The 18,985-nt window shown below is 40.7% G+C and overlaps 2 protein-coding genes across 2 annotated transcripts; one reads left to right on the forward strand and one right to left on the reverse strand.

Annotated features, from left to right (window-relative positions):
• Positions 1–50: 50 nt before the first annotated feature.
• LOC120290390 (AP-1 complex subunit mu-2-like) lies at positions 51–5,353 on the reverse strand. The gene is given in 12 exon segments (XM_039306491.1): positions 51–419; positions 667–789; positions 922–1,063; positions 1,145–1,242; positions 1,327–1,423; positions 1,546–1,653; positions 3,657–3,760; positions 3,858–4,034; positions 4,194–4,256; positions 4,389–4,414; positions 4,417–4,534; positions 4,848–5,353. Coding segments are annotated over 12 exon segments (1,284 nt in total). The 5' UTR covers positions 4,977–5,353; the 3' UTR covers positions 51–320.
• Positions 5,354–17,727: 12,374 nt separating this feature from the next.
• Positions 17,728–18,108, forward strand: LOC120290783 (cyclin-dependent protein kinase inhibitor SMR6-like). Its single transcript, XM_039307200.1, has one exon. It carries the CDS (start codon positions 17,728–17,730, stop codon positions 18,106–18,108), a length of 381 nt encoding a protein of 126 aa, XP_039163134.1.
• The last annotated feature ends 877 nt before the right edge of the window (positions 18,109–18,985 follow it).

An 18,985-nucleotide genomic window follows, 5' to 3' on the forward strand; every position in this document is an offset into this window, starting at 1 on the left:
AGAAACTGAAGAACCAGAATGTGCTATTATACTCGAGACAAAGATCAAAGTGTTTTTAAAAGACCTACTGCACATATAAGCTGAATTGAAGATCTCAACAGCACATTCATTCACATTATCAAAATGGTAATTCTATCAAAAGTATGTGAGTACTACATTTGGGGAACCAACAACAATTAAGCCCCAACAAAAAGAATAATTATAAAGCGTTGAAAACAAGACAACCGATATTATCCGCATCAAACCACTCTTCAAAAAGCTCACATTTTCTAAAGCTTCTGTCATCGTCCATCAGTCTTGGCATGTCTGGTAAATCTACCTCAGATAAGCCTCAGTTCATACTCGCCTGCCATAGTGATGTATCTCACCCAGGGAAGAGCCTGGTAGCCGCTCTTTTCAATAATCTTCAGGTACCGCACCTAAAACAACGTCAAGGAGCAAACATAAAAAGGAAATGAATATTCTGCTTTGCTTGTTGAGATAAAGGCTTTCACCGCAGAATACGTCCGGCAATCTAAGAAACTGAGAATTTACAAGCTAATTTTGGACAATGTAATGCTTGGATCTCTTGGCATTAAAAAATCTGTCCGTCTTCTCATGGCAAAGCTTCCCCTTCTTACTAAAATAGCAGTGGAGAGATTTGAGCAAAGTGACTTAGAGAGGCACCTGTATGCCAGAGACAGTGAAATATGGTATCTCAAACTTCACGCGTATGGGGGCCTTTCTCTCAGGAGTGGCTTCTTCAGCTGTTATACTGGGTAGACTGAATTCAGCCCTCAACATATACTCCTGCAAATTCAGTTTTGCAAAGGAGAATCAAATGAGAATGGAATGGCTAGCTATGTATGCTTAACAAAATGCTTTTAAAATGCAATGATATAGACAGCCAACCCTCACAAGTGAGAAGATACACAGCCATACCTTGCCACCAGGAAAGGATTTTATTTTCCAGACAAGCGCATCATTTTCTGGCGCATACGCCGCAGAACCCATTGAAGTTCGAACATTTGGATTCGTAGAATCAGCAGGAACTGGCAACTCAATTTCAACATTTGTAGCAGTACTGTTTTTTAAAATCAAACTTAGAATGCTGATAAATCACTAACAAGAAAAGCAATTATATAATCATTTAAAGAACAATCACCTGCGCTCCTTGAACTGGCTCCTTGCTTTTACCATGATCTCAATACGACTTCTTGAATGCCTTTCTACTTGGGCTTCCACCCAGATAAGTGGCTTTACCTGAAGTAGAAAATATAAATGCATCTTTCAGAAGACTACAGATGCAATGATAAGAAATAACTAAAATCATAGTTTGAAGCAAACCTGAGTACTGAGTCTGTATGTCATAAGGTCAAAAGATCCATCAGGAGGTATAAAGGAGATTGTCCTATCATTTTCGAAGCGGGCCAAGCGTACACACCTAATTTAACACAGAGTTATTCAAAATCAGATCATACTGAGATGGACAACCAAAAAGGAAAGGATAATCATCTTAACAAACAGTTCAGGCAACATAGGAGCTCATGGAGTTAGACAACTCACTGATGGAACTTTATGTCATCCAAATCAATTGCCTTTCCCTTTGTTGTTCGACCTTGGGCCTCCAATAATACTCTATCATTTAGGCCAAGCTTGCACTCCGGCATGCCACTATAAAAAAAAAAAAAAAAAAAAATAATCAGTTAAAAATCTAGATCATGCTGAAAAATGTCAGAAACAAAAAGAATGACCAAATAGAGCAGAACAACAGATTCCCATTCCTGCTCCTGTCTTTGTAGAGCTAAAAGAGTTTTTATAGCTCATCTCCTTCTCTCATAGGTCACAATTCTACATCCCAAAAGAGCAATAGGAAGTCAAGAATTTTCAAGATCCCCTATGTCAAAGAGGATGCAATATTCTACCCAGCTGTCATCATCCTCTTTCCACGCTCTCTCTAGTTTGCCTATTAGGTCCTGTTTGGTAATCATTCTATCTCTCTATTTTTTTATTTTTTTTTGTTTCCGGAACAAAAATAACTAGAAAAAGAATATAAATTCATTTAGTAATGTCAACTAATTTTTCTATTTTACGAAACAAATCATTGGCCAGGAAATAGATTTGGAACAACAAAAAGAAGTTGAAAAAATCTACTTCTTTGTTCCTAGGAATAATTTTTAAACAATGTCATTTTCTACATTTTCCATTCTTCTTCCCCCTTTAGTCGGTCACCGTGCCTCAACAACTGATGAGGTGATCTCGCCGTGGTTGGGCGATGTTGGCCTCACCATGGCCCGGTGAAGTCGAACTCGCAGTGGCTGAGTGACGCTCTGCCTTGCTAGATCTGAGCAAGGCTACCTCGCCTAGCCACTATGAGGTCAGCCTTGCCTAGCCGTGGCACAGTGCCCTGGCAAGGTCGAGCCTTGTCGGCTCTCGTCTTTGGCCGTTTGTTGGCCATCAACGAGATTGGTATTGGTTAGAGGAAGAGGGCGAAGGGAGAGAAAAAAAGAAAGAAAAAATTCAAAAAAATTAGAAAAATTTTAGAAAAATATTAAAAAAAAAAATTATACATCAAAAAAAGTTTGAGGGTAGTACTAAATGTATTCCCATTCTTTTTCCATTCTGGGAAGAGAAATTTGGTGCACTTACCAAATGCCTTCTTCCTAGGAACTTGTCCATGGAATAAAACTATTTCTGAACAAAAATTATTTTAGGAAACAGAAATGTTACCAAATGCACCCTTAGAATGCTTGACATGAATGTCCAGGCTCTCCAAAATCAGAGCTCTCAAATTTGTAATGACTAGTTTCCGAGAATCTTAATGCAATACCCTTGCAACAACTTAGAGGTTCCTATGTTCACTTGTGCCCACTGTCATCCTCTAATTACACTATGGGTTGCGATAAATTTGTCAAGTTACTGTCCAGAAATCCTTTGGCTTTCCATTCTACTTCTGAATGATGAAGCCAGATTATTAAACTATTTTTCAAGCAAAAGTAGAGTGTTTCACCAATCCAACAAGCTGTTACGGAGAGTTATCAGTTAGAGTTTGTTGTGTTGGTTCCAGAATACAGAGGCCAAATTCAGTCTGGTTGGCAAAATTCATTCAACCAGGTCCTTACATTAATCTTAGACATGCCAGAGATCATGATCAGATGAAAAGCAAACTGAAAGGACACAAGACATACTAATTCACATTCATGTTGATATGACAAGTTTAACTTCTTCCATTACCAAACTACATGATCTTACTTTTAAGTCCAAAATTAGAAAGACTTCTGGTAGCATAAATCTTGCATAGTTATGGTAACAATGAGCAACTTCATACGGTGAGAAGAGCTAAAATACTTAAATACACAGAACCTACCCTCAGACATTTCAAGCATCAGCAGAACAGGCGTGGTGAATAAATGTGAGTTTTAAGATTACTGCTAATAGGGGGGGAAGACAATAGCATTCTACAGCTTACAGACTGCACAGCACAGGAACACTATCAATCTTTAGTAGATTTAGGATGGGAGACCAACTGCTGTTCTTTGACGGATCAAAGTACAATAACTCAGAAAAAATTATGTTTACTATTTCTAAACCTAAGAAAAAATATTAAAGTGGTGCAACCTCCGTCTTCTTTTTTTTAAATTTTTGTGTAGATAGTTGAGAATTGGTGAATAACAAACCTCAGATACGTTCTCATTTTCAAAGCTCCAACCACATCTGATCTGATAATTTGCCCGTTGCTATTGACAAGTATATTGACACTCTCCACAACATCCAAGAATACCTACAAGATCAGACACGCTTATTACATTCCAATTACTGGAAAAAGATGACACTGGAAGAGAGGAAAGATCTTGGGTGGAAAATTAAAATAGACTTACTTCATTCTTCTTATAACGTATCCCTTCACTACGCCAAGAAACTGCATTTGTTACAGCCATTGGCGGCCTTTGAGATACTTCCATCCTATAAGCATCGGTCTTGATGAACTCACTTAAAATTTTTGCTTCAGTATACTGAGGGTAACCGAAGTCCATCATTTCATCGAGTAATTCATACTGCCAAAGAAACAAAGTGAGCAGAGGATTCAACAAATTATTCATCAATACCCAAATATTCATCCATAAAAAAGAGAAAAATGATTATTGAGCCCTAAATGATCCAGCGGACCAGAGACAGAATGGGAAACAATAGAAACAACGTGCAAAGCATCTTACCACAACTACAAAGTTATCTCTAAGCGATTCCTCCTCTAGTTCCTCGAAATAATGCTTGAATACCTGCCACAACACATGCACAATTCCCATTACCCGCGAGCAATTTACATTTTTCTTTTCCGCAACACTGGGCTAGAAAGTGTGTAGGCTATCGAAGTTTAAAGTGTGAACATAAAATTTACCAATAGCTCTTACATCAACAACTCGGTGTAGGAAAAAAGAAGGCTGGCAGCATTGCAGTTCTGCCGTGCCGCTACCATCAAGTAAACATTGCTATGCTGTATAAACATATAGGTGACGCCATTGTCATACACGACCGGATCCTGAGACTGTGGATCACCCTGAAATGGCAATCCAGATACCAGAATTACACAAAAGTCAGCCAAATTCCCACGGCGTGGACGCGAAAGCAACGTAATCGAGGTCGCAATGGAATTCATATAGGTCAAAATCAAGCAAACTAAGAACAGATTCCACCCAATTCACGAGCATCAGTCTCCATCTCACACAACCACAACGCATTCAAATCGCATGCGATTCCAGAAACCTCCCCGATTAAAGCCTTCAGCCGAGAAGCAAAAATTCCTCCTCTCCTAAACTCGCGAGTCCACCACCAAAAAAAAAAAAAAACACACGAATCGAAAGGAAACGGACCTCCTTCTCGATGAGCTTGGTGAAGAAGCGCTCGGCCTGGACGGCGGAGACGTCGCCGCGGTAGTCGCGCCACACGAGGACGCGCCCCTTGATGTCCAGGAGGAACAGCGCCGACACCGCTCCGGCCATCCCCCTCCCTCGCTCGCTCGCTCGCTCGGTTCGCGATCGAATTGGAGGCCTCGATCGGATCGGGATCGGATCGGGTCGGAATCGCAGAGATCCGAGCGTCCGGTCAGCCGCGGGACCTACCCATCCAGCTCCCCGGCCTCAGAGGTCCCGATCCGCCGTCGGCTGCTCCGATCGCTTAGAGCTCGACACGCGGCCGAGGAGAACGAGCGCGCTGAGAGGAGCTTCGTCGTCCTCTTCTCGTCCCCGGGAATTGGCGTGGTAATGGCGGAGTGAGAAACAGAGAAAGAGAGAGCTATTCGAGCCTTCGAGCCTTCGAGCCTTGATTCGCAGGGGAAAAGCTTCGGGGATCCGAGCTGAAGCGGCTTTTCCTCCCTCTCGTTTTGCTCCTCCTGGGTAAGCTTGGTGGAACGGGGATGGGGATTTCCACATGCCACGACGCCGTATCGCGACAATTCTCATAAGAGCGTGGCCCACTGGACGTGCCTGCACGGGCCCAAATAATTCGGGCCGAGTCCAATCTTCTTTGCTATAGCAACTGCAACTGGGCTGGGACTGGGCCCCGGGCTGGACTTTGCTCTATATATATATATATATATATATATTCAAATTCATTACCGATTTTCTCACAAGAGAATTTTTACAGGGGATACAATCATGCCAAGACCCAAAAAAGACAAAGGCAAAGGCAAAGCCACTACCGAACCCTCCAATACACCACCAAAACCAAAAGGCTTAACATCCGTCAAGACATGGCTCCAAATGGCAGAAAACAACCATATATTCTTACAACAAACACCTTTGACAACAGAACCCAGTCATTCTGAACCCATGCTAGCCTTTAATCAGTTAGCCAACATACTACCAAAAGAAACAATATTACTACTTGCCCAGTCTTTACAAAACGTAAAGAAAGAGCCATCCAGTGCCATAGAGGTAAGTAACAATCCTTCCCCGCTTGCTACACAAAAACAAACAAGTGGAATACAAAAGAATTTCGAGTGAGGTGGTTATTAGGCCTCAGACAACCCCTCCTTCTCAAAGATCAAAATTTTTCCCCAAAATATCTTTTCAAAAATATTGATGTGGAAGACGGATTCTTCGATGAAGATCCAATAAAATTTGCAAAAACATATTTTCAAAAATTGGCTTTTCAAACCCCACAATACAAACAAAACCCTTGCTTATTATGAGCAAATTTTAGTGGAAACAGAATCGGCAAGGTTCACTCACTTTGCTTATAAAAACAATACAGAAAATATCATTTATTCCACTATATCCATCAGTAAAGTCATACACCCCTCACACTGGGGAGCCTCACCCCATACACCCAGAAAATTCCAAACCAGACTTACCCAAAGCCTACCATACTCCTCCTCATATACATACTGGGATGAGAAATTTCGAGCCCCTTCTTCTATGTTGAGAGGGTGTATTTATAGTGGGTGCTACAGTGAAATTGCTACAGTGCTGAATAGTGTAAAGTGAACAAGATGCGAGTGAACGGTGTAAAGTGAATAGTGAACAGGTGTATGAACAGTGTATGTCTATTACGGTACGGTGTATAGCCTTTGCGCCGCTCGTAATAGTGTTGGCATGCGATGTCTTGAGTTTAATCTCTGTCCATGTTCATAAGGTAAATCAACGATATGCTTTTTTCTTTCCCAAAAGGCATTGGGTAGAGTAGAACATATAGTTTTTTCTATGTGTTTTTGTAGGGAAGCTATTTTCTCTATGATGTTTGGTTTTATAAGAATATATATATTTGCACTTCATTTAAGTTGCATCATATGGTTAGGAATTCGTGTTGGTTATTAACGTAATTTGCAGCATGATTGTAAGTTGTCTTCTCGATGAAACGGGGCGATATGTCGTCTCGTGTCGAATTCTCAAGCCATTTTCTTTCTGTCGAGGTTTTAGAACTTCTGCACTGCATCCCAAGTCCTTGTCGATCGGGTTTTGTCGGCTAGAGATTTTTTATAGGCTGGGTTTAGTATGCTGATTATTCTGTAGTGTCATATGAAAGAGTACATACGAGTGCTAGTTTGCACTTCCAGTAAATTGAAATGGAACTTTTGACTGCACTTTCCATAGATGTATCAAGTTAAAAATAGAACACATGGAAATCAATGAGACAGAGGCTTCAAATCGTGCGAAAAGCTAGTCATAACACTGTTATTTGCCAGAGGTGCTCCTTGAAGCCCCGAGTGCATGTTCTCACATGTCTAGAAGCGGCGGCTCCTCTACTTGTACATTGTGGCGGAGGAGAAGGTGCATATTTGGACAATTCGGTTCTCGGATCTTTCCATGTCATCGCTCAGGGTGGGGGAGGCGAGTTTGGTGGCGGCGAGGCACGGATGAAGTAGTGTCCGGCCTAATCCCGGACCGGTGGTGATGGAGGCGCTAGGTGCCTCCTTTTTGCCGGCATCTGAAAACTCTGCATCCACACTTGGAATTCGCATCCAGGAACCATCTTTTGAGATCTCTTTTGGCACCCGCTGAGCAGCCGCAACGTCAAGCCTCTCCGGCCTGCCAGTTACTTGATAATGAGGAAAGTCAAAGGCCAAATAATGTTTAGATTTTATGACGAAAGTAGTTTCATACTTATGGTTTTATTTATTATTGTGATGGGCCTAAGTTGGCCCATCTGCCCATGTTGGGCCTAAAAGTCGGGCCCATAAGATTAGGACCTATGAATGGAGGGATACGTTGAAGAGTTGTAACTTTTGGGGGACGTCTTTTGCCGAAGGAACACGTCCTTTGGAGATGACGTATTTAAGGGGAAAAGAGAGGAGGAACCCACCTTTTGGATTTACGTACGTTCCTCCTCCCTCTCTCCCTTGAAACACTCTAAAAGAACAGTAAGAAAAAGGATGCGACACTCTTTTCCCTTCAAGGCAAATTCATGTCATCGGATCGAACGGGATCAGTTTCTCTTCTTTATATCGGCGTCGGTGTTTAATCTGTGGCTAACAAGATATGTTTGATTTTATGATGTGCCTTAGGATCGGTGATACATGTGATTTTCTCGGGCTCGTCTTTTGCACTTGTTTTAGGGGTTCGATTTAGTATCGAATTCGGTTTTTGGGAATCCGATATTCCCATCACATACCTTAAAGAACTTAAAGAACTGGAGAGGCATGGCTAGACGATGAGGATGCGAAGATGGAAAGAGATAAGAAAATGGCCAGGACAATCGCAGTCAGCTTGATTCTGAAATTTCTTTCCGAGAGCGCCATGTCTGAATTACTAAGAGATTGATGAGGCTGATATCTTGAAATCTGGAGCTCTTGCAGATGAGAGATGAAGCTAAGCTAGCTCTAAAAAAGATGGAAGCAACGCCGCGTAGGGACGCAGAGAAAGAGAAGGTGAAGGGGGTTGACTTTGACTTTCATTGTCCTCGAGATTGCACTAAATAAAGAAACTGAGCTGGAACGAGGATGAAGCCGAGGCTGTCTTATTAATATGGGGTGACGTCTGATGAGCTGCTGTGCGTGTCCGGTTGACTCCAATGCCTTGAAAAAAAATGGGATTTGAGCATGTTGGAGTTGCTTATCAGAAGTAACGACACGACCACAGGGTGATGCGGCACAAGCTATCATCCTTCAAACCACGCTACTAATGTACTTGAGCAATCTTTTAAGGATAGCGGTAGGCAATGACTCGAATCAACTCGTGTCTTCGAAGATCAAAGGCTAATGTCGTTCGCCTTGGGGCACAGAGATCCAAACAAAGTCACTCTTTTTTTTATAATCGAGGGACACTAAATGCAGAGGTTTGGGTAGCCGGAGGCCCATAAAACACTACACAAGACTTGAAAAAATCATTTTTTCATGACTCTTTGGGTGACTTGTTTTTGTTTTCTTTTTTCTTTCTTTTTTATGATTATTGAAATCTTGCCTTTGCGTTGTCGATTACTGCTGAACTTGCTGAAATATACACACATATCTACTTGTTTTTGTTTTCTTTTTTCATTTATTTTTTGCTATGGCTGGATGGCTAAGTTTGCAAAAGGCCAGTATAATTTGATCGAGTTTGACCTAGACTGATGATTTTCCTTCTTCCTTTCTTGCTTTCTTTGTATATTTGATCAAGTTTGGCCCAGACAGATGATTTCCTTTCTTACTAGCTTTGTTTTCCTTTTTGATTTTCTCGATCTCAGCTTGCGAGGGGATATAAAGTGGTGCAATGACTACCATTTTTTTTTGTTGGACCAGCTTGTTCTGTCTTCAGAAACTTCATTTTCTGTTTTACATGTTGTTCATCAACTGATTGTCGGAAGGCTTTGTCTCTCCAGGTATAAGACTCAAAGAACCGTACTCTCCCAACCAGTCAATGTCTTTTGATTGCGGATTTGGCGTCATCGCTCTCAAATGAAAGGGATCTTTGCACTTAGCGCTTGACTCTACCAAAAGAGAAGTGAAAGCTCCAGACAAAATTGCTTTACTCTTTAAGTTTGCTCATCGAGGAAATTAGAAGGACATTCGATGGATTTTATTTTGGACAGACATAGTGACAATCCATCCTTAGTTTCAGTTGCCTGTTGCAACGCAACGAAACAAGCGGTGGAAAATCCTCAATCTTTCCCTCAAACTAATGGCTTCATAACTTAGCGGGACTCTATCGTAAAGGCGTTGACAGCACCCTGTCTACGCCAAGAGGATAAACCAGAGAATGGTGGATTTAACTGTAAAAAAAATTGTCAAGAAAAACAATGAAATTTCTCAACTAGCTGCGGATTTATCTGCCTTCTCAGCTGCATCGTCTAGGTGATCAATTCTTTGCAGCCATTTTGTACAAGAAGGCCTGTGGCCAGAGGAGATTATTAATGCCTCAGAATATTTTGTAGCCCAAAATGGAAAGATTCTGGGCTTCCAAACTCTTTCCCCCATGCGAATATCAATCATTTTCCCTTATTCTCTATCTTTTCTTGGGTTAAATAAGAAGGAAAAGAAGATAAAAAGAAGTTATTCATCTCTATACACTCCTCGCCTCTCTGAGCAGCCCTTTTCTCTCTCTTTTCTTCATGCCGAGAAGAAAAGGAAGCCTAGATGAGTAGGTTACTCTTAACGTCTTTCTCTTCTTCCCCTCTTGGCCCAAAGATCTGCATACTGATTTGACTAAGGGTCGTCTACATTCCCAGGAAAAAAAAATGGTGATCGCATCTCGTAGCTTCTCTATTTGTCTTATGGCTCCTCATGACTTTTCTCCCTTTCCAGTAGCATCAAGAACCAGAAGTGGCCGGTGATGACCTCTATGAGGTTACTGTGATTTATGACGGCAAGCCTAAACCAGTTTCTCGTAAAGGTAAGAACATTGTTATTGCTGATGATGTTGGTTGTGACTCTGATGATAAGGAGAGCGGAGACTTCGAGTCCGGTGACAATGTTAGTGGCCGGCTCGTAAAAATTGAGTTAAATGAGGATGAAACTGAGGTTGTCCTCTCACACACTTATCTGGGTACTAGTAATGTGTGGTGATGTCTAATGAGCTCTTGTGCGTGCCCGTTTGACCACAATACCTTAAAAAGATGGGAGTTTGAGTGTGTTGGAGTTGATTATCAGAATTAACTACAAGAGCACAGAGTAATGCACCACAAGCTATCATCCTTTAAATCACATTGCCAATATACTTGAGCAATCTTTAAGGGTTGCAACAGGCGATAACTCAGATCAATCTTGTCTCAGGAGATCATAGGCTAATCTCATTTGCGTCGAGGCTCGAAGATCCAAACCAAGTCACTCTTCTTTTATAATCAAGGGATATGGAATGCAGAAATCTGACTAGCCAGAGGCCCATAAAGCATTATATAGGACTTTTTTTTCTCGTCATAATATAGAACTTTTAAAGAATGACTTTTCTTGAAAGAATTACTTTCCATGACTCTTTGTATGGCTTGTTTTTACTTTCCTTTGGTTCTTTTATAATTGTTGAAATTTCACCTTTGCTTCATGTCGATGACAATAGATTGTTAAAAATGTACGCAATGTAGATTCATTCACAGCTCATTCACACTTTCTCAAACTTCAAATAGTAGTTTGTTCTCACAATTCTGGAGGACAAAGTAAAAATGACTTTCTATATACCTACAAGAAACAAAATATTATACAGACCAATATCTGGATCTCTCTCCAACTCTAGAAATAAAGTACCAGCCAGCCACCACAGGCTCCTCTCCCTTTTCCCTCATGCTTCTCTCTTCATCAGTCACCATCATGCTCCTCCTACTTGTCGCTGAAATGTTCTCTTGCCCCACCATTGCTACGGTCTGTCGCCTTAACCAGAATGATATTCTCTTGTCACGCCCTAGCGTTTAGTGCATTTTCCACAATCTGTCTTATATATTATATGAAAATTCTTGCAATGAAATCTCTTACCGCGCTCCTCCATGCCAAGAGTTGATAACTTTTTTGAGCTAGCTAATTCATCTAGAATCTTGCATCAGCTACATACCACAAGTCTCTTACTACTATATATCAAGACTTGTGCTACCTTTTCTCTACCATATAAGCCATGCACACCATCTCCGCCACTTGCTTGGTTACCTTTGTAAGAATTTTATTAATTAATATTGTAATTTACCGCTTTTCAAAATTAATCTAATAAAGTAAAATATAAAGATTCTTAATTAGTCTAACATGGGCCTGGTTTGTGTGGGCTGAGTTGAGCTAAGCCCATGATGAGAGGGCATGGCTGAAAATTTTATAAATATAATTAAAGTATCTCCACTAGCCTTAATGCACAAATACAACCTTACAAAAGGAGCGGTTATAGAATTGCATAGTAGGGGCAGTCTCATTAAACTGGTGATTTAGAGGGCAATAGAGGAGTACTTTGAATCATCGCTATGTCGTGTCAAAAACAATGGATTCTAAATCAAGTACACAAATTCTTTGATCAATGTATTTACTACAAGGTTAGTAGGAGAAATTTATTTTTCTCGTACCCTATGTGGAAAATGTCTCACTTTTTAGCAGTGATTTTAGATTATTGCATGAAACAAAGCAGATGTTGTCGGAGAATTTTGACATGAAATACTTTAGTGAGACGCCTTTTGTCCCTGTTGTTGAGATCCATATGGATTGTTCTTGTCGTATATTGAGTTTATGTCAAAGAGCATTTATTGATTGTATTCTAGAAAGATTCTATATGCATCATTACAAGCTAGAATTTGCTCCTACTATCAAGACTAATAAATTAAATTTGTCAAGAAAGCTCAAATGAATGATATACCTTATGTTAGTGCACTTGAAAGTATTATGTATGCTCAAGTGTGCACTAGATCGAACATCATTGTTGTGATAGGACTTCCAGACAAATATTAGTCAAAACCAAGACATAATCACTAAGTTGCTGCCGAGAAGTTTTTGAGGTACTTAAAAAGAATAAGAGACTATATGCTAATTTAGCGACATGTTTAGAACCTACGACTAGTAGGGTATTTGGATATAGACTTCAGTGGCTATTAAGATGACATGAAGTCGACAATAATATGCATCTTAATCTTAGTAGGAGGTGCAATATCATGGAAAAGTGAGAAATATAAATCAATGCCATCCTCCACCATGCAAGCATAGTAGCATATTTTTTAGCTGTTATTCAAGCTATTTAGCTCTGAAATTTCATTAGAGAGTTAACTGTATTTGATTTTGTGGATAACTCATACAGTTGTATTGTGACAATAACTCTATAGTATTACAACAACAACAAAGGTCTCAAAAAGTATAAGCATATGGATGTAAAGTTTTTTACCATAAAAGAAACAATCTAAAATTGCGACATTGCAATAGAGCACATTTTCATAGATAATATGGTTGCGGATCACTAATTAAAGGCCTTTGCCATTGTGTATTTGAATGATATGTCATAAGCATATGCTTAGGAGTATCATTAGATATTATTGTTTAGTGGTAGTTGTTTTTCTTTTTTTACTCTAATGAAGCCTATCTCTGTATTTAGTAACATTTTGTTATGTAGGAACTCCTTTATATTCAATGAAATGTTTACAAATGCATTGTTATAATTTTGAATGCATATATCTAATGAAAATCTCAAGGTATTTTATAAATCTCAAATAAAAACTAGGGGTCATTTAGTTATTAGCCTTAAGGACATGTCTTGTTACACACAAATATATATTAACCATAAAGATATGAAATATGTAGGTTCATTGCAACCATAATCATATTCTCTAGTGATACATTAAGTTTTATGATACTTAAGGAGAGAATATGTTGATTGACAAAATGAATGATATATAGGTAGTGCTTTCTATAAAGTGTTATATATTTGCCACACTACTATATTGAATACACATTAATAGAGTTAAAAGCGCTCGTAACCATGAAAGGTTACGTGTATATATGTACAGTTACCGCCATGATTGGTGTTTGAGATTTTATGGAATCAAATTGACTATCAAGAATAATATCTGGACCAATATAAATATATGCTTGTACAGTACAATTTCAATTAATATAATTCAAGTAGGAGAATTTTAAAGTTCTGGCTACATTAATTAATATTGTAATTTATAGTTATACGGGATTGGTCTAATAAGATAAAATATAAAGATTCTTAATTAGTTTAATATGAAATTGGCTTATGTGGGCTAAATTGAACTCGGCTCATAATGAGAGGACATAGTTGAAGTATCTTAAAAAATTGTGTAGTGAAGAGCAATCGCATTGAGTTAGTAATTTTGAGAGTAATAAAGGAGAAGCACTTAAGGGTTGGATTGTTGTAGTTTTGCATCAAGAATGCTGGATTCCAAATCAAGTTAGGATGCTATTTTCGACAGCCAACAACCTCTTTTGTCAAAGCTCTTGATTTTCCTCATCCCCATGAATTATTGCAGCTACTTTGTCCCTAATAGTTATATGCACTGACCTCTGTCATTTCATGGACCTGTTGCAAAACTCTCTAACCATAGCCAATAACAAGGCAACACAAATGTAAAAGCAAATTTATGGACCTTTGTTATTTCATGGATCTCGAATTTTGGATCGTCGTTGTTTCGCGGTAAGAATGATGGAATCCAAATTAGGTTGCGATGCAGTTTTCGACGGCCAACAACCTCTTCATAGAAGAGGTTCTTGGTTTTCCTCCTCCCCATGAATCATTGCAGCTACTTTGTCCTTAACAGCTACACACACCGACCTTTGTCATTTCGTGGACCTTGTTGCATAACTCTTTAACCATTGCCAATAACAACACGACACAACCGTGAAAGTAAATTCAATTCGTGTTTTTAGGATTCCTACTCCCCCCGGTCATTGTAGACACAAGTCTTGTGGGTTTTGATTCATTTCCAATGCGGTGATGAGCTTAGGCTTGGGTTTCCACTGGGTTCGCCGGATTAGCCTTTTTCGCTTTTACTTCTTTTAGTTTTGTTCGCTAGGCTGTGGCTTTTGAATTAGCATTTGCTCATCGTCCATGCATCAATTACGCGCCTACTTGCTTGACGATAAACGTTAGCCTTTATCCGTACGGGAAAAAGCAAAGCAGCATCACATCACGTTGTGAACATTTAATTGCCGGATGATAGCAAAGTCTGATTTCTAGTTAGTGCGAAAGTCAATCTTAGACATCATGACTTCTTTGTTATGTCAATTGTACGAAGAGGCATGATGAGCTAAATTAAAGATGCTCATAATGAAGAGCTTATAAACATGATGGCGGTGATGAGGGCATTGAACGGCGCACTGCTGGTTTGCCATTGAAGAAACAACCAATATCCACGTGATATAAAAGATTGGTCCCTGACTGTCTCGTCGGGTCGATTCCTAGGGATCCTTCAGGTCTGGACCAAGATCATCGAGTGAAGTAGGCCGTATTTTAAGGCCATCTTTTCTTGTATACATCCCCCAACTTCTACGACTGGGAGTGACAGGCCTTCACGGGCCTACTGTGATGCCATGTAGATGGCTTTCACGTGCTAAGTTGCTGCTGAGCTTTGTCCTGCGTTTTGCGTGAACATGACGAATCATGAGTTTCTTGATTATTGTGGGTGTAGGAGTCGCTTACGAGGGCTTTAGAGAGCTCTAAAATGTATGTCGGCGCAGGGCCTATTTCAATCCAGAAGGAATGTTTATGCCCAAAATGTCAGCTTTCAGTTTCGACTTTCCTTACCATACTAACTACTAACGAGCCCCTAAATTGATATCTCCACCTTAAAAACAACTCGAGACAATTAATTATTGGCTGATGCTATGAACACTTCACGATCTTCACTTTCCTGAATAAAAAAAATAAAGACAAACAAGTACTGATGAACTTCAGTTGATATCGGCACGAAACGTTTCCAGGTTTGTTTCGAGTTTCTGGTGAAAAAGTGGGGCGTAAAAAGTAAAGTTTCCATCACCTAACATAAGAAAGGAACCGCCATATTAAATCAAGTCGAATGAGATGTGTTATTAACAGTAATGGTGAAGTCAATGTTACCTTGGGAAAAGATATTAAAAAGAACGGAATATGAGAGGGAGCGGAGGCGGGGTCAGCTAGCTACGTAACTTAGCATTCAAAAGCGCGAATAAAATCTGGCTTTTCTAGCCAATGAGATCCATCCTGCGGATTTGGATGCTTTGACTTTTACGGGATAAGAGAACTTTAACCCTGTTCCGAAGGAGACTTTCAGGAACGGTTAAAGAGCGTAAACTCAAAGCAAAGCCTCGCTAAAACCCTCCTTTATTATCTCTTTCATGGCATCGAATGTGGCATTATTTTCCGCCTTTCTTACCTTCCCTTTCACGTCTCTCTTTGCCATTGGCTTTCTTTCACGTGGAGAAAGCGCTTTTCTTGAAAATCAAAAGTACCCTTCAAAGCGCAATAAAGGGTTTCTCGATTACAAGGTTTTGAAGCGAAGGAGGAGAAGATCTCGGACTGACTCAGGGACAACGAAAAAGGGAGGGTTCGATCGTGAGCACCAGCTAAGCTCGGCAAAGATGCAAATGCAGCCAGTTGCCGGAAGTAGATTAGTGTCAGATCGAAGGGATTGTTTTTCTGTCATAGTGCCCCACCACATTAGTAGAATATAATTGGTCGGTGGTGCTGGACACAGTAACGATGATTAGGTTTTAGCGCAGTGGCCAATAGCAAAGGGCGCTGTAAGGCTAGTACAACCTGACATTTTACCCCGTTTTTAACTTTAGCACGTTTATCAGAAGCATCAGGACTCATGAGGACGTAACCGACCGGACTGCAACTTGGATGCTTATGCTGTTTGGGTCCAGCACCTATGACAAGGTTTTGATCCACCGGGTTCAGGAGTGATTTGAAGGTACAGGTTTCACTTAGGTGAGGAATGATGAGTGAAAAATTAAAGAGTAGATAGTTCACTAATAGGAAAAAGGCAGAGTAATGTTCAGACAAAAGATTAGCTAATGCGCATTATATAGTTGTTGTCCTAGAGTTACCGGCCCTCTAGAAATTGAACACGTCGTGTCCAGTTGGTAAGGTCGGCATCTTTCTCCAGTGAAAGAAAATGACGATCATTCATGTCTACTAAGCGAGGAAAAGAAAATAGTTGGGCGGTAAATGATTTACCGTCGTTGCTCGATGAGCTCGAGAGAAACCGTTCGATAGAAAATGTTTTCAACTTGTTGAATGATAACAAATCTTAGGAATGTCAAGATCTGCAGTGTCTTGACATAGATGTTAGCTTTGTTCTTTTGAAATTTGAGGTGCCTATAACTCTACCATGATAATGTTTTAGTACTGAGCATTTGTCAGCGGCAACTACCAGTCATTCAGCCAATTTCTAAACGGGACCGATTCATGAATCATGTCAGAAATCACTCCGACCAAAGATTCTTCAGCTCAATCAGCCATTCTTGAAACTGATATCGAAATGATTCTCCTTAAATGATTTGATTCCAATATTTTCCGATTCTCCTGCTCATCAAAGAATGAAATCGAAATGATAAATAACCTAATTACCGAAAAGCCTTTTAATAAGAGCAAAGGACAATGATGAGCCCCAAAATTTCTGGGCTGGGGAGGGAAAGAGAGACTAAAGAAAAATATAGGGATTAAATTAAGGGGATAATGATGGTGGAAAAGGGAAAGGAATATTATTTTTTGTTTGGGAGGGGGACTGTTGGTGATCCCCATATTCCCACCACTCTCTCCCCCAAAAGATTTGGCGCCAAAATCCGAGTCAATCTCTTGCTGCTGCTGCTGCTGCCCGCCCGGTCAGCCACATTCACGGGCAACCCCCCGTCCCTCCCTCGCTCCTCTTTCACACATCACATTAATAAAAAAAAAGTCTTCTTTATTTTTCTCCCCTGCTTATGTCACGAGTTTCCTCGGGTTCTCTCCATCTCCCTCCCCTCTCTCTCTCTCTCTCTGATCTCTCTGGTATATACAGAGAGACATTGAACATATGCTCTTCCTCATTTAAAGCTAGCTCTCTCTCTCTCTCTCTCTCTCTCTCTCTAGCGCCTGATCTTTCAAAAATTCCCATCTTTTATAAGCTCCCTTTCCTTTCACCCGAACGACCAGACACCCTTTTCCATCTCCTTCCTTTCCTTCCTTCGCCTCTCGCTCTTTGCGCGGACTTTCCATCTCTTTTCCTTCTCTTCGATTCTCCTATCATCATCACCCACAAAGAAAAAGACCGACCACCTTTATTCTCCTCCTCCTCCTCCTCCTTCGTTTTATTCTCTCCTCAAAGTCTTTCCTCTTTGCCACACCACCGTTTTTCCCTTGGGTCGCGACGCGCAGGCGGGCGGGCGGGGCGCGCGTATTTATGATCATGGGGTTCCAAGAGAAGCGCCACCAGGTGGATAAAGGGCTCGACATGGAGGGCAAGCCGACGTGGGTCATCGCCGGGATCTCGCTGCGCTCCCCGTTGAAGCCGATATACACCGGCTCCCCGCGGAGCCGCGGCGAGTGGGACGACGACGGCGGCTGCGGCGGCGAGGAGGAGGAACTCTCCACGACCCCGACGGGGGAAGAGGCGAGGATCCCGGTTAAGTTCACGTGCCCGCCGCCGGCCCCGAGGAAGCGGAAGCCGGCCTTGAAGTACCGCTACGACGGAGTTAGGAGTTCTTTAACCCTCCGGATTTGGAGAGCGTGTTCATGCGCAAAGCCGAAAGGGCTAACTGATTATGGGAGAGATTTGTGTAGTTGTTAAAAAGGTTGTATTATGGACTCCAGTTTCTGCTCATTTTCTTTACCTTTTCCCGTAACTATCATTTCTCTTTTCTCCCTCTCTTCATTTTCTTTCTTTTTTTCTTTTTTGTCCTTGTATGCTATTGTCTGGTTAGTAGCTAGTGGAGGCTAGTGATGTGTACATAACATTTTTCATTCAATAAAATCCGCGATTAGGCAAAGTTTCCTTCTTTCTCTTTCCAAGAAAACCAGGCGGTGTTTGAATCTTTGGCTTGTTAAATTCGAACAGATTCATATAATGCCGTCTCCCCCGCGAAGTAGCAGCAGTCTTGGCTTTACTTGGTGAAATAGGAGGAGGCATCGAGTTTCCATAGCGAAATTTGCCTTTGGTCCCTCTCTCTCTCTCTCTCTCTCTCTCATCTTTTTCAGGCTTCTCTCAAGTTTGGTGAGTTGATACGGCCAAGAAATTCTGGATCTTCTGTACATAGCGCATTCTCAAGAGTTCTCGATCTGCTTCCATATTGCCCGCTCCGAGCTGAAGAATTACGTAAACTATCGCTTTTTTACATTATGCACGACTGTAACCTATCATCTTTATCTTTGTTCAAGTCGACATGAAACGCCCACTCTGACAGCAAGTGGGATTTCTAGAAGCAACTAAAAAATATGGGTCATTCACCAAAGAAGAACTGGCAAAAACAAAGGAGGAAACAAGAAAAAGGGATAAAAAGGAGAACCAAAGCTTTTGTTAATGGCTTCAAAAGAGAGGGAAAACAGATAGATCTTTTTCGCTTTCGATGCCTTAACAGTCAAAAGGCAAAGCTTTCAATTCCTAGAGAGCTCAAACATATGTTGGGTCAAATCCACATTTTCAACTCATAGACCTCTCATCTCTTTTC

The sequence above is a fragment of the Eucalyptus grandis genome, chromosome 2 (assembly GCF_016545825.1).
Source record: "Eucalyptus grandis isolate ANBG69807.140 chromosome 2, ASM1654582v1, whole genome shotgun sequence".
NCBI classification, from domain to species: Eukaryota; Viridiplantae; Streptophyta; class Magnoliopsida; order Myrtales; family Myrtaceae; genus Eucalyptus; species Eucalyptus grandis.